This window comes from Podarcis vaucheri, assembly GCF_965113315.1.
Source record: "Podarcis vaucheri genome assembly, chromosome: 6".
In the NCBI taxonomy this organism is placed as follows: domain Eukaryota; kingdom Metazoa; phylum Chordata; class Lepidosauria; order Squamata; family Lacertidae; genus Podarcis; species Podarcis vaucheri.
This window is the reverse complement of record NC_138764.1, coordinates 46,562,014-46,575,725: the sequence shown is the minus strand read 5'-3', so window position 1 is coordinate 46,575,725 and position 13,712 is coordinate 46,562,014. Positions and strand designations below refer to the sequence as shown.

At 41.5% G+C, this 13,712-nt stretch overlaps 1 protein-coding gene across 3 annotated transcripts in view; it reads right to left on the bottom strand.

Moving 5' to 3' along the window:
- Positions 1 to 13,712, bottom strand: part of LOC309535543 (FRAS1-related extracellular matrix protein 1-like) — a 110,088-nt gene that overhangs the window by 20,212 nt on the left and 76,164 nt on the right. For all 3 annotated transcript variants that reach the window (XM_082228696.1, XM_082228695.1, XM_082228697.1), the window contains exons 25-27: positions 9,211 to 9,625; positions 5,697 to 5,898; positions 3,901 to 4,045 (exon numbers count right to left, since the gene is read on the bottom strand). In XM_082228696.1, coding sequence (XP_082084822.1) covers positions 3,901 to 4,045; positions 5,697 to 5,898; positions 9,211 to 9,625 — 762 coding nt within the window. The remainder of the gene's footprint in view (positions 1 to 3,900; positions 4,046 to 5,696; positions 5,899 to 9,210; positions 9,626 to 13,712) is intronic.

Sequence of the window (13,712 nt, the reverse complement as noted above, 5' to 3'; positions counted from 1 at the left end):
CTCATAAAGCTATCTTCCCAGAGACATGAAATTACTGAAGCCAGCATGCATGTAGTCGTGCCCATAACACTTACCTGCATTATACTGTTTCCTTAAACATTTTGGGGGAGCATGGCCCTCAAAATGTATTACTTCAAAATTAGTCTAGACTCCAGAGCTTGAACTTATAGATTCAACATAAAATAGATTTGAATCTCCCTGTCACCCATAGAGTAAGCAATTAGAAAAACAAACATTCATACTCTTACTACTCCTTTACTGCATTAAACATGTGTATAAATGGGTAGTCAAAAGTGTGTTATGGGATAACTTATCGGCTTAAAGTGATTTGAAGAATATACCCATGGCTCTAAATTGCTAGAACAGAGTGCATTCTCAAGGGAAAAGCCATGGACATTTTCTCTATAGCTATCATATTTCTTAAAATGTATTCTAGTTTGTGCTGAGGATTGCTAAGGATTGTCAATAGTTCCCATCTTTCCTACAAGCAGCTCAATGTGGTGTACTCTGTTCTTTCCCCCACCCCACAAGCTATGAAAAGATGGACACTTCTTTCCAAACTCAAGACCTTCCTGCAAAGATATGAAGCGTCTACAACCTCAAAACAAAAAAAACAAGTCATTGTGAAAATTCAGCAGCGTTTCAGTTTGCATTTCTTTTCATATATACATCTTTGTATATAATGTCGTCTAGTATACATATTTTTGCAAAGCAAATTTCCCCTTATATAATGAATTTTGCATGCTATTTTAACTAATATATGCATTTTAACTTATATTGTGAAATTCAGAGAAGTGCAAACTTCAAAGACCCTATTCCCTCATATGAATTTGCCCAGGCTCTGAGATCTTCCGGGGAGGCCCTTCTTTTGGTTCTGCAACCCTCACAGGTGTACTTTGTAGGTACATGGGAAAGGGTCTTATTAGTGGCTTCTCCCAGAATTTGGGACTCCCCGCCATGACTGGCTCCCTCCTGGTTGTCCTCCTTTCAGCAGAAGACTTTCTTGTTCCAACAGGAACTGGCTGATTTTACAAAAAGGGCTGCTGCTGCGATGTTTTCCTTGCAACAATAGGTGTGTGATCTTTTATATGCATATATATAATTTTAATAATGTTTACTTTTTAATGGTTGCTTTTTAAACAATTGCTAATTTTTAAATGAGATTTATATCCTACTTCATCTTACACCCTTCCCCCTGATTCCTTAACCTTTGCTGTGGAGCATGATTCTCAGCAGCTCATTCCACCCTGTTAACATACAACATACCGTATTTTTCCATCTATAAGATGCCCCCATGTATAAGACGCCCCCTATTTGGGGGGACTCCAATTTAAGAAAATGGGGAGAGATGTATCCATGTATAAAACACCCCCAAATTTTTGACATTCCTTTTTAAGGGGGGAGACCTAGTCTTATACACAGAAAAATACGGTATTCCTCTTATTAAAGTAATTAAAATAAGGCAAACACCATTACTTTTTGACTCTGAAGTACTGTTCAAAAACAAAAACCTACATGATGTTACCCCTTGGCAGCAGCTTGAAAGTCCCTGCCCCCCTGAGACTACAGGCCAGTTCCAATGTCTCAGGAGAAAATCAGGTGCTGTTATGTTTCCAGTGTGATTCTGCCTAAATGGTGCATTTCATTCATTTCATTTCACTCCAATTCATGAATGGCTTCCTATGAAATATCATAGGATATCATAAAAACATCACTACCAACAAAAACATACTGAAGTGTGATCCAGATAGGCCTTTGAAATATGTATTCCTTCCTCCCCGCCCCCTCAACAAACTTTTATTGACATTTTCTCAAAGTTGCTCTAATTTTGCGTGTTGTATGCTGCCTTGCTATATATTTTATGAAAAGTGTGACCTGTAAATATTTAAATAATAAAACAATTTTGCTTATAAGAAACCATGAAATCAATTTCAGATATAGACTGAGATTAAAAATAAATCTCTGCTCAAAAGCCTGGGGGGAATAGGAAGGTCTTCAATAGCTGCTGAAAAGACAACAGAGATGACCACACTAAAGACAGAGTTCTTGACATGTTGGTATATGAAGAATGCCTTCTCCTGCAGAGCAGAGTGATCCATTGGGGATATAAGAAGTGGGATTATATTTTAAGGACCTAAAACATCTTTTTATGTGCTTGAGCTATTTCTTTCCTCCTAGGGCCGTGGAGCTCTTTATTTATTTTCAGTATTTATGCATTCCTCTCTCTGAATTTCTTCCCATCATATATTCGCCCACTGATATATGAACAAGTGCAGATTTAAGACGCCATGGTAATGGTTTACTTATTCTTTGAGACTTTAATAAATAACAACAGAGGCAAGCAACAAACAGCCTGAAAAGTTTGGCTTCCAGGCTTCATTTCATAATGCAAAGTGTGTTCTGTCCACATGATGTACAGCTTCATAGTCATTTCTGAGTTGCTTTAGAAGCAGTAAAACTGTACCTTGCAAGGATTTAAAATCATTGTTCTGCAGCAATGATTTTTTGAGCAACAGAGAAGTTAAAATGTATTGGGTTGCAAATGGGAGGAGAGTGGGATAAAGGGCAGGCCCAGGCAGTATTTTCTAAGGCTCCTGGTTGCATATTGTACTGCAGAATTGTGAGCTTTTGAAATGTCCCTGGTAAAAATTGTTTTGCCCTCACTGCAGGGAGAACCTCTGTGACACAGACTACATATCCTCTGCCGACCACTCCTTACCAACTGATTAGACAAAAAAAGGCCTGTTCTGAACTGTAGCACTTACTGTGCTACATCTGCACTGCAGCAAAAGAATACATCCAAAAGTTGCAATTAATTAAAATTAATTCATCTAGACATTCTGATAGAGACAGCTCACACATGATGCTCCCCCTAATAATAGGTATTATTGTCAAGAAGACTTGCATATGCTCCCACCTAGCACAGCCTCCAGCAGAGCACTGTAAGCAAATAGTATCATATGAGCAGGTGGAGGAAGCTCAAACTTGTTCCGCTTTCCCACTCTGCTATTCCTTGCTATAGCTAGGATTCTCAAACCCATTCCTCCAGTTCTGGGTATTTCAGACAGGTACCCCTCATTCCATTGTTGAGACCTGATATGCCAGGCTGTATTTCCTCTCCAACCACTTAATCCAGATTTAGCTTTTCCATGGAAAATCCAATATTTGGGTAGGAGGGAGGGACTCTGCCAATGCCCTGTTTCCAGTATTCAAATTATGCATTTACGATATTAAGCCTGGAAGTACCCAAAATGACGGTGGAATGGGAAACAGGCTGGGTGGTGTATCTTTCTTTCTTTCTTTCTTCCTTCCTTCCTTCCTTCCTTCCTTCCTTCCTTCCTTCCTTCCTTCCTTCCTTCCTTGCAGTTCTTTCCTTCACCAGTTCTACTACGTATAGGATTGGTGAACTTTGTTGTCACTCCATATCTGTAGTTTCTCACACTACTCCATGTCACACACACACCAGCCCAGATAAAATAAATATGAGCAGCACTTTACTACCGTCTGGCCTCTTGCTGGAATAAGGAACAAAAGGGCACAAAACACTTTATAACACTTTTCACGTCACTTTCCTAGATTTATATTGAAATATGATCTGAATCCTATGGGGGGGCGGGGACCACAAACCAAAGGCACTAAATCTTCTCAATGGAGCAGACCACAGAATCAACCAGTTCCTTTTAGTACAATGCTAATATTCAGAGTTGTATGTACCTTGAACCATTTTTCCATGCAGTGTTAAACTCCATGCAAGCTATGAAGTGTCCATCTTTTCATAGCTTGTGGGGCAGGGGAAAGAATAGAGTACACCACATGAGCTGCCTGTAGGAAAGATGGGATGTAAAAAGAGTAAGTAAGTAAGTAAGTAAACATTTTCTTATTAAGCATATTCATACTTACATTTCTGGAACTATTGTGTTGCCTGCTTTGTCTGAAGCTTCAAATTCAAAGGTATCTGAAATTACCTCAGTGGTAGGATTTAAGATGTACCGAATATTGTGCTGGTTTAAGTCACGTTGTGTAAAAGAGTTTTGCAGAAGACGGCCTGTTGCAGAGTGAAAGAGAGAGCGTGTGCAACAGCATAAAGTAAATATATATTTTTCTATACAGGATGTTCAACAGTAACTTTAATTTTTTGCCTTAACATTACGATATTCAGTTATAGCTCCAAAACCTTTGAAACTCAAATTATTTTAAAGCTGTCTAACCTTATTGCAGATAATTATTTCCATCATGTTAAAAATGACAGCTGAGACAAGGCAACTTTTCAAACAAATGTTTTAAGACAGTGTTTCAAAAGCTTCAGAGGCTGGCAAATGTTAATTACTTTATTAGATAACCAGTGAGTTACACAATTGCCATGCTTGTTGGAAAGAAAATAGACTCTTATGTATTTAACTTAAATGTAAATGGCCCTCTAATTCGTATGTGAATTATGTTTTTATACAACAATAATAGGTTGAATTTCACAGGTGAGGTCCGTAAAATTGACAATTCAAACCATTTTTCCTCACATAATAAAGGCTGAACACATGTAAAGAGTGCACACAAATCTTTACTAATCCAGTACAGAAGAGAAATAGAGTGAGATAATTTCTTTCTTTCTTTAAACTCTCGTTGTGCCTGAACCTGCCTTCCCAGAACTGGCAGGAAACAGATGCCACTGAAGAGGGAGTTGGACAATCTGTGACCCTTCAGAAGGTGTTGGGATTACAGCTCTTATCATCACTACTATGCTGGCTGGATTTGGAGTCCAACAATATGTGGAGGGCTACAAGTCCCCCATATCCTTGACATGGTAACAATTTTGCTTATTTTAATATGTGCAACCTTTCCGCCTCTGCAAAGGCTGATTATGCACATGATTAAAACACATGAAGGGCAAGCATGCAATCCATACATCATGTGGTCCTTTCCACATCTATGGCATTAATACTGGTGATTTGTGCTCATAATGAAAGAGTCACAGAATCCATTCTCCATGTGCACAAATGGAAATAGAAGCACACAAAACAAGTAGTCAAGAAATAGCCCTGGGTTGTGAAAGAATTGGCATAGTTTACTTTTTCGTTCTCCTACTAGAATTGATCTATATAACAGTGTGAGGAGCAAGTGGCTCTCTTGGGTAGCAGATAAGGCATTGGGTGGAATCCTTTTAGTCTAACATCAGGCAGGTGGGTGTGATATGGTACATCACCTCCCCCACAGAACTGTGTGATAATATGGCACCCTATTAGAGGGATCTAGTTGGAGGTCTCTATCCCAAAGCCAAGGTGTGTGGCAGATGGGGCAAAGGGCTTCCTTCAGCAGCTTGGGAGGGCCATCCATGTAGACCCGAGTCTCTCTGAGGACCCTTTGAACCTGGGCTTGACCCTGTCACGTGTCAACCTTCCACCACAGGGCTGAGAGGGATATATACCCAGTGCCTAAGCCAGGCATAGGCAAACCCGGCCCTCCAGGTGTTTTGGGACTACAACTCCCATCATCCCTAGCTAACAAGACCAGTGGTCAGGGATGATGGAAGTTGTAGTCCCAAAACACCTGGAGGACCAAGTTTGCCTATGCCTGGCCTAAGCCAAAATCAACCTACATCTGGAAACAATAAAGTTGTGGCCTAATCCCAGAACTCTGTCCTGTACTGTTTGTTCACCTTCATAGGTCCAGCCCCTAAATCAGAGTTTAAAGAAATAAAAGACCTGTTCCAGAATTTTCAAGATGTCCAAAGAAAGGATGTCTCCGAACACTGAAGACGAGTTCCTCATCTCTGCTATTAGCATCTGTGACTTTCAAGTTGTGAACAGTGATTGGTATTGCAAACCTCCCATCTTTCAGGTTTTGTATAGTGGTTGGGCTTGCTTTTACAATGAGTTTTGGAACCATTTTATCTTGACATTCTACCTGTTAAGAGAACACATTTGGAATAAAATTAAGGTGAAAATGAGAAGTTGTATTGTTTGTTAATTCTAAAGCCGTGGCCAATGGCCTAGGGAGAATATCTGGAGAGCCAGAGGATTCCCGCCTCCTGATCTATACAATATATTCAACTTGAATATTACACATGAAACGTGAAATTGCATTTTGCTCCACTTAATAATTAAGTTAGTTGCATGAAAATACAGACACCCTTGCCGTTGTCTGCTACAATACATTGTCTGCTACGTTTCCGAGCACAATTCAAAGTGTTGATGCTGACCTCTAAAGCCCTAAACAGTATACCTGAAAGAGTGTCTCCACCCCCATTGTTCTGCCCAGACACTGAGGTCCAACACCCAGGGCCTTCTGGCAGTTCCCTCACTGAGAGAAGCCAAGTTACAGGGAACCAGGCAGAGGGCCTTCTCAGTAGTGGCACCCACCCTGTGGAATGCCCTCCCACCAGATGTCAAAGAGAACAACAACTACCAGACTTTTAGAAGACATCTGAAGGCAGCCCTGTTTAGGGAAGCTTTTAACGTTTGATGCATTACTGTATTTTAATATTTCGTTGGAAGCTGCCCAGAGTGGCTGGGGAAACCCAGCTAGATGGGCAAGGTATAAATAAATAAATAAATACAATTGGGAAAACACAAAAACCAGCATGACATCCCACACAGCAGTAGGTTCCCAATACAAAGAATTGTATTCCCTCCATTTCCCACTTTTATTTTTAGTAGGTGTAAGGATTCTGGGATTTCAAATCAGCTATTATTTATGTACCAGGACACTGGGGAATGGCTTCAGAGGGCATCTGGATTCTGATGCATTAGCAAAATAAATCATCTAGTGATAAAATGCAAAAATTAAGTACAGATTGTATAGATTTGATGTGATTATTCTGAAAAGAAGGAACGGCATCTTAAAAATGGTGGACAGGTGCTAAAAGAGAAAAGGAGGGATTAATAGGCTCTATGTTTGGGAATGGCTGGAAAGCTGGATAAATTACGGAAAGATTTCACAGGGCACAGTACTGTAACTCCTGGTGGTGATGTTTTGGGGGAAACCAGAAAAAGGGAAGTGGGTTACAGCCAGAGACTGAATTAAGATAGATCGCTAGATTTGTTGACTGGGGAAAAGGATGCAAGGGCTGGGATAAGTTGCAAAAGGGACATGGAATAGAAAGCACAAGCTTTTTCAGCTTAAAAAAAATACCATCCAAGTATGCCATCCCCCTACAGCTTGGGTCATGCTCCTTCAAGCATTCAGCTGACTGGCAGTTTCAACCCGAAATTAGACCAGAGAAGGGGAATGACGGCATTTCAGTTCACTGTGGTGATGTGTGGTCCCCAAAGAAGGAACAACCCTACTTTCCCTGTTGACATCATTGTAATTCAGCCAAGTGTTGAGTTTTATACCACTGAGATGCTCATCTATCCAAACTTTTTTCACCTGTTCTGATAATTCGCCATCCTCTGGGAGATACACCTTCATGCCACTGTCCAACCAATTAGTTGCTTGACTGACTGCATTCTGCAGTCCTTAAGTGATGGTTCCCTATCTGACATCTTATGACAACTGATTAGTAAACTAGGCCATGAGATTTAAGAAACATGCTATTTAGGAGCTACTTCCCATTAACTCCTTGTGTTCCGAAACCTGCAATTCTCCCTAAAACTGCACCATGAGTTATAACAATAAGAGATTAAGGTAGGTTTTGAATTTATAAGGTAACCTATAACTTTAAGGCTACGCACTTACTTTGGAGTAAGTTCCATTGAACTCAGTGGCGTTTACTACAAAGTAATAAAAGAAAAAGCACAGGATCGGGGAGTACACATTTCAGCTGTTCACAGTAAAGAGGAACCCCCCCACTCCACGTTTTAACATATAAAAGCATATTTTAAAATGCAAGGGTCTCCCAAGACTGTTCAATAAACCATGACAAAACTGGGTTACTCAAAAATGCACCCTTAAAACAGGAACAGCAAGCCACCAAAAGCAAAGACCTAAATAGACTGAACCTGATCATCCTGTGAGGTTTTGGAGGGTTTGACCATAGTTAAGAGCAGCAAGGGATCAGTTAAATGTCATTTAGAATTTCACTGCATTTGGCCAGGAACATGTTCTCACATGAGAGCTGGTCAAACCAATCTTTCCGAAACACTGATTTCTGAACTTTTGCCAGGTGTCTCTCTCTGGTGGCCACTGAGGCTGATTTACCAGACATGTTAAGCTTCTCAGTCTTGAATAAGCAGTTAAATGTGTACCCAATGTCAAGCAGCAGGTTTAAAGGCGCAGAGCTAAATTTCACAGGTAAACAGCAACACTTAGATGTTTACTCCATGGAAATCAGTGGGTCTTGGGACCAAATCATGCAACCAGTTTAGAGGCGTGTTTTGAATGTTCCTGTCCATCTCTGACCACCCCATGGATCTGGATTCTGATGATTATAACAGTAATACTCCCAAAAGGTTATTTGTTGTTTGATTAACCAGACACAAAAGACAGCTCCTATACCTTTAACAGCTGCACGGGAGATGGAATTTTGGCACATACCTTATGAGGAAGAGGAAACCAAACCTGCTCCCCCTTCCCCCATTCTGTGCAATTATTATGAACCCTTTCTCCTTTGTACTTTGGGCTCACACTGTTGAGCTTACATAGCCATTTCCATCCAAGGTCATGCCCTCCTAGCTATAGGCACCGTTAGAATAGAATGGCTCAGATTGAGACTTCCCATGAGATGAACTCGAATCACAGGACACTCCAGCTGGAGGAAGAAAAGGGAGGTGACGATAGCAGATTTCTCCTTCCCCTGCGCCCCTGAAAATTTGTTCTGGAGGGTTGGGGGCCCTACACAACAGTGTGGGAGGCAAGTAAAAAAATATTTGTGAAAATTGGCTCTCTCCCTCTTCCTTCAGTGGGAGCTTTTGTTGACTCTCAAACTTTCCCTGAACAATGGCTGGTTTCTATCTCCACTGTTGGAGGCTGTATGCCTTCCAAATGCTCAGGTCCTTTTTGGGACTTACTATTGGCATTTATTTTGTTGGCCACTGTGAGAACAGATGCTGAACAAGAAGGGTTGTTGGCCTGATCCTGAAGACTCTTATTATGTTTATGGATAGAAAATACATTCTGGACCCAAGTCAATGGTTTGGGCACAATTCCCACCATAATGTTTGATATGATAAATTCATGAACTTTCCCCTCTCAGGTGGTAAAATACTGTCTTGCCTCATGTGAGTGCATTTACCATGTTTAGAAAAAAGAAGGAATATATTTAATTTCCATACACACCTGTATTGTAAATTCTGTGGAGGCATCTGTCAGTTGTCCATTAACCAAAAATCCATGGTTGACTTTGTCCGTAGCTCTAAATGAGAATTTATCAATGTGTCCACCTCCTCTACTGTGCTTGTAGTACACTTTTGCGTTATCCACATCCACCTGTGTAAACTGGCCAGGGTAGATGACAGTTTCCCCCATGTATAAATGTCCGTATTGTGGATACTGTGTAATGATATAAGTGAGGTTTTTCACTGGACTGTCTACATCTGTAAGCTGAAGAATATCGGAAGTTAAAAAACCTATACTCCCCTCCACAATATGGAGTCCTTTGTTTGTGAGCAGTGTAGGCGGAATCTGGTCGTTGTGCTCAATATTCAATTCTAGGAGGCCTTTTTTCTCCATATGACCATTACTGATGGTAAAACTATTTCAGAAAAAAAAGAGAAGAGAGGAGTATTATTTATTTATTAAAATATGGTTCCGTTGTTACACATGGCATTAGACAGAGTTGAATGGCAGTGCCCTGTTCTTGGTTTCAGGACACCTTTGGGCATGATGCTCTCAGTTGACTCAGCTGTCTGTGTGCTCATTCATTTGCTTTGCTCTCTGGGCCAACTTGTACCACTTCATAGAAGGGGAGGACAAAATGTTACTTGTCCTTTCCTTTTCTCCTCCCAATAGTTACTCCTTGGAGCAGGTAGGTGAACGGGCAGTAACAAGAAAGGAGCAAGTTCAAGGGGTCTTGGGGACTGGTGGTAGGGAAGAGGAAGGTCAGCTGGCTCTGAGGATTCTTGGTGAATGGACCTTGGCAGGTGCCCAGTTATGCCAACTTCCAATGTCAGTCCTGTGAATGGACTTTGAAAAGCTTGCAATCTAGAACTGAATGAAAAGAAGAGGAAGTAAAAGCAGCCCAGCCAAATTTCTCATGTTGTCGGCTCCTAAAGGGACAGTCAGCCCGTGAGATCTCTGCTGTTCTATATTTTGAAATTTGTGTTTAATATTTTAAAATTGTAAACTGCCTGTGGTCCCTTGACAGAAGGTCAACATATAAATCTGTTAGATAAATAAATAGATTGAGTCAGAAGCCAGGGGAGGGGAGGCAGCAAAGCTATGAATGAATGAAGTTGCATGTTTATTTCATTCAACTGAAACCAAAGGCCTAAGAGAAGCATTGTCTCTCATCCATGGCCTGTAGGCTTGAGGTGGGTTAGGCCTAACCCAAAGTGGCTCGGAGCTCTTCAGTTCACTTGTCTCTCTTGGTGTTGGCAGCAGTGTCTAAAAGGCAGAGCAATGCTGCTATTATGGATGGAAGGAGGAAGGCAACAAAAGTAAAGAATGGTGTGTGTGCCATGGGACTGTTTCAAGCAACCTGCTGTATAGAGCTCCATTCTTGCAACAGATCAAATGTTTATGAACATTTCACAACAGCACAGTAAATGTTCAGTGTCAATGGATTCACCACCAAAAAAATCCCTTAGTGCCTATAGGTTTCAATACAGTGGTACCTCGGGTTAAGTACTTAATTCGTTCTGGAGGTCTGTACTTAACCTGAAACTGTTCTTAACCTGAAGCACCACTTTAGCTAATGGGGCCTCCTGCTGCTGCCGCGCCGCCGGAGCACGATTTCTGTTCTCATCCTGAAGCAAAGTTCTTAACCCGAGGTACTATTTCTGGGTTAGCGGAGTCTGTAACCTGAAGCGTTTGTAACCTGAAGCGTATGTAACCCGAGGTACCACTGTACTGCTTTTTATATAACTACAGGAAAGCTACAGAATTTGCATAGTTAATAGTTTCTATTAAATAATTTCTATTTTTGCATCCTGCAAACAGCTTTGGAAACTGATCAATAGGTTTGTGAAGCACAATGTAGGAAGCAACATTATCCCAAGGATCAGGTTCACTATGCTGTCTAACTCAGTGCAGTCTTTTCTGACTGGCACAGGCTCTACAAGGTTTCAGAGAGGATCCTCTCCCTGGAGGTGACCAGGATCCAACCTCAGCTCTTCTGCATGCAGATCATGTGCTCTGGTCCCAAGTCACACCCCTTTCCACTGAACTGTAGTTCAGGATGTTCCCAGTTCAAGTCTTCCTTCTACCATAAACTCACTAGGCAGCCATAGCTGGGAACCACAATCTCTCAGCCACAACTCACCATCAGCAAGAAGGGAATTGTGATCTACCTAACAGTGTTGTTGCAATTATTGTTCTGGCAATAAGCAAGGAATGATTTGAATCTTCTAAGGCTGTAATCCTATACCCGTCTATTTGGGAGTAAATCCCATTGACCTCAATAGAGCTTTCCCCCTGAGTAGACAGGATATTACTGTCAAACTCTAAATGCTACTTGTTATCCATTATTTATATACAGCACCCAAACAGAACTGTGCCCCACAGGACGACGATTTAATATAGGTTCTTGGCATTTTGTCAGTAGATATTCTCATTTTGTTCTGCTGCCCTCAGTATACATTTCACTTGCCTAGTATTCAGAAACACCATTTAAGTTTTCTCACTATGTTCTTTTCAACAAATAACCAAGAATTTATTCAGACACAAAGCTTGGGAGATGTTATATCTTCAGGCACACTGGTTAATTTCCTTATAGTTGCTTTCAGGTTTCTCTGTATGTCACTATCTGCTGCTTCTCTGGATACTTCTCACACATTAGCGCTAATTAAGAGAAATGTTGTCTGCTATCAGTGCTACTTTAGTACACACACACACACCATCATTTCCAGGGGCTATTGTAAGAAAATTAAGTGAGCTGATAGCGTAGTATAGTATTCTACAATTACAGCTTCTGACTGCTGTGTGGTGCAAATAAATATTCACCTGAGCTAGCGAAGAACCAGGAGTTTCCTCCGGTTCTATTATTGTTAGCAAAAAAAAAAAAAAAGGCTAACAAACAGCACAATCCTAACCATGCCTACTCAGAAGGTATACCTATCAAATTCAATGGGGCTTTCTCCCAAGTAAGTAGGGGTTGGGACTGCAGCCTAAGAGATTTGAATGGACACCTGATCTGTTATCTACACATTCATTTTCTTCTATGTAATAGCTTTCATTGCAATCGTAATCATAACACAACAGTGAAAAAGAGCCTTTGGGCCTCCTTTGCTTGCCACAACGCCTTTCCAGCCACTATTGAGCAGCACTACAGGAGTGTGTCTGCACTGCCTGCTCCTCCTCCTGCTCCCCCCTCTCTCTTCCTCCATGCAGAGAATGTGCTAACTTACATAGGTAAAGGTAAAGGTACCCCTGCACGTACGGGCCAGTCGTGACCGACTCTGGGGTTGCGTGCTCATCTCGCTTAAGAGGCCGGGAGCCAGCACTGTCCGGAGACACTTCCGGGTCACGTGGCCAGCGTGACAAAGCTGCTCTGGCGAGCCAGCACCAGCGCAGCGCACGGAAACGCCATTTACCTTCCCGCTATAAAGCGGTATCTATTTATCTACTTGCACTTAGGGGTGCTTTCGAACTGCTAGGTGGGCAGGAGCTGGGACCGAACGACGGGAGCTCACCCCGCCGCGGGGATTCGAACCGCCGACCATACGATCGGCAAGTCCTAGGCACTGGGGTTTTACCCACAGCGCCACCCGCCTCCCGCTAACTTACATAAGAGGCTGTGTAAAGGTCAAGTTACTAGAAAATTTAGTATGAACACGAGGAATTAAATGACAGGAATCAAATGCTAAAGCATAGCAGAACGTGGCATCAGCTTATAGAGTATATTCTAACCATTCATATTTCTAGAACCCTTCTGCTTGAAAATTAATGCCTTCACTGTTCTTCAGGTGTGAATGAAGTTGAATTTTTTGAGAGACTCCCGGGAATATGAGGCTTGAAAGCTTGACTGCCTGTAGCTACAGTCCTCTTTCACCTGAAGAAGAAAACAAATCCCTAGTAATCTAGGGTACATATTTTTCAGTTCACTTTAAGTTATCTCTTTCACCCTTTAGCCAAATAGGCTCCCAATCCTGCTCTACTCTTCATAATAACTTGGTCCTATTCTTATATTGTTCCTCTTCTTCAAACAAGCTATCATTTTTAAAATGCAGGCTGTCACTGTCTGTCATGCCACCAATTAAAAAGACAAACCCCCACCCCCCCGGGGGGGGAAATTCCAGGGTGTGTGTGAAGCATGGCAGTGCACCCATTCGCCCCACCCAGGATGCAGGGCTGACTATAACCATTGCCTGCTTCGAGATATGAGGGACTCACTATTTTAAAAAAGACAAGAAGGCTCAGACTTCTGGCTACTGTACCTTCTCACAATAAGACAGCTTAGCAACTTCAATAAATAAGCGGTATATTTAAACAAACAAATAAAAATAGAACTTTTTCTAAACCAAAAGTTGTTGCGCACAAATGTCCATCTTTGTAAAATCAAGGAACATCCTTGAGTGGAGTTGGCACATTGCCATGATGCTTTGATGCACTTTTATGTGCATTGGTTCTCAGGCTACTGATTTGAGAGCTGCACCCCACCCTTAGTCTATAACTGTAGAAAT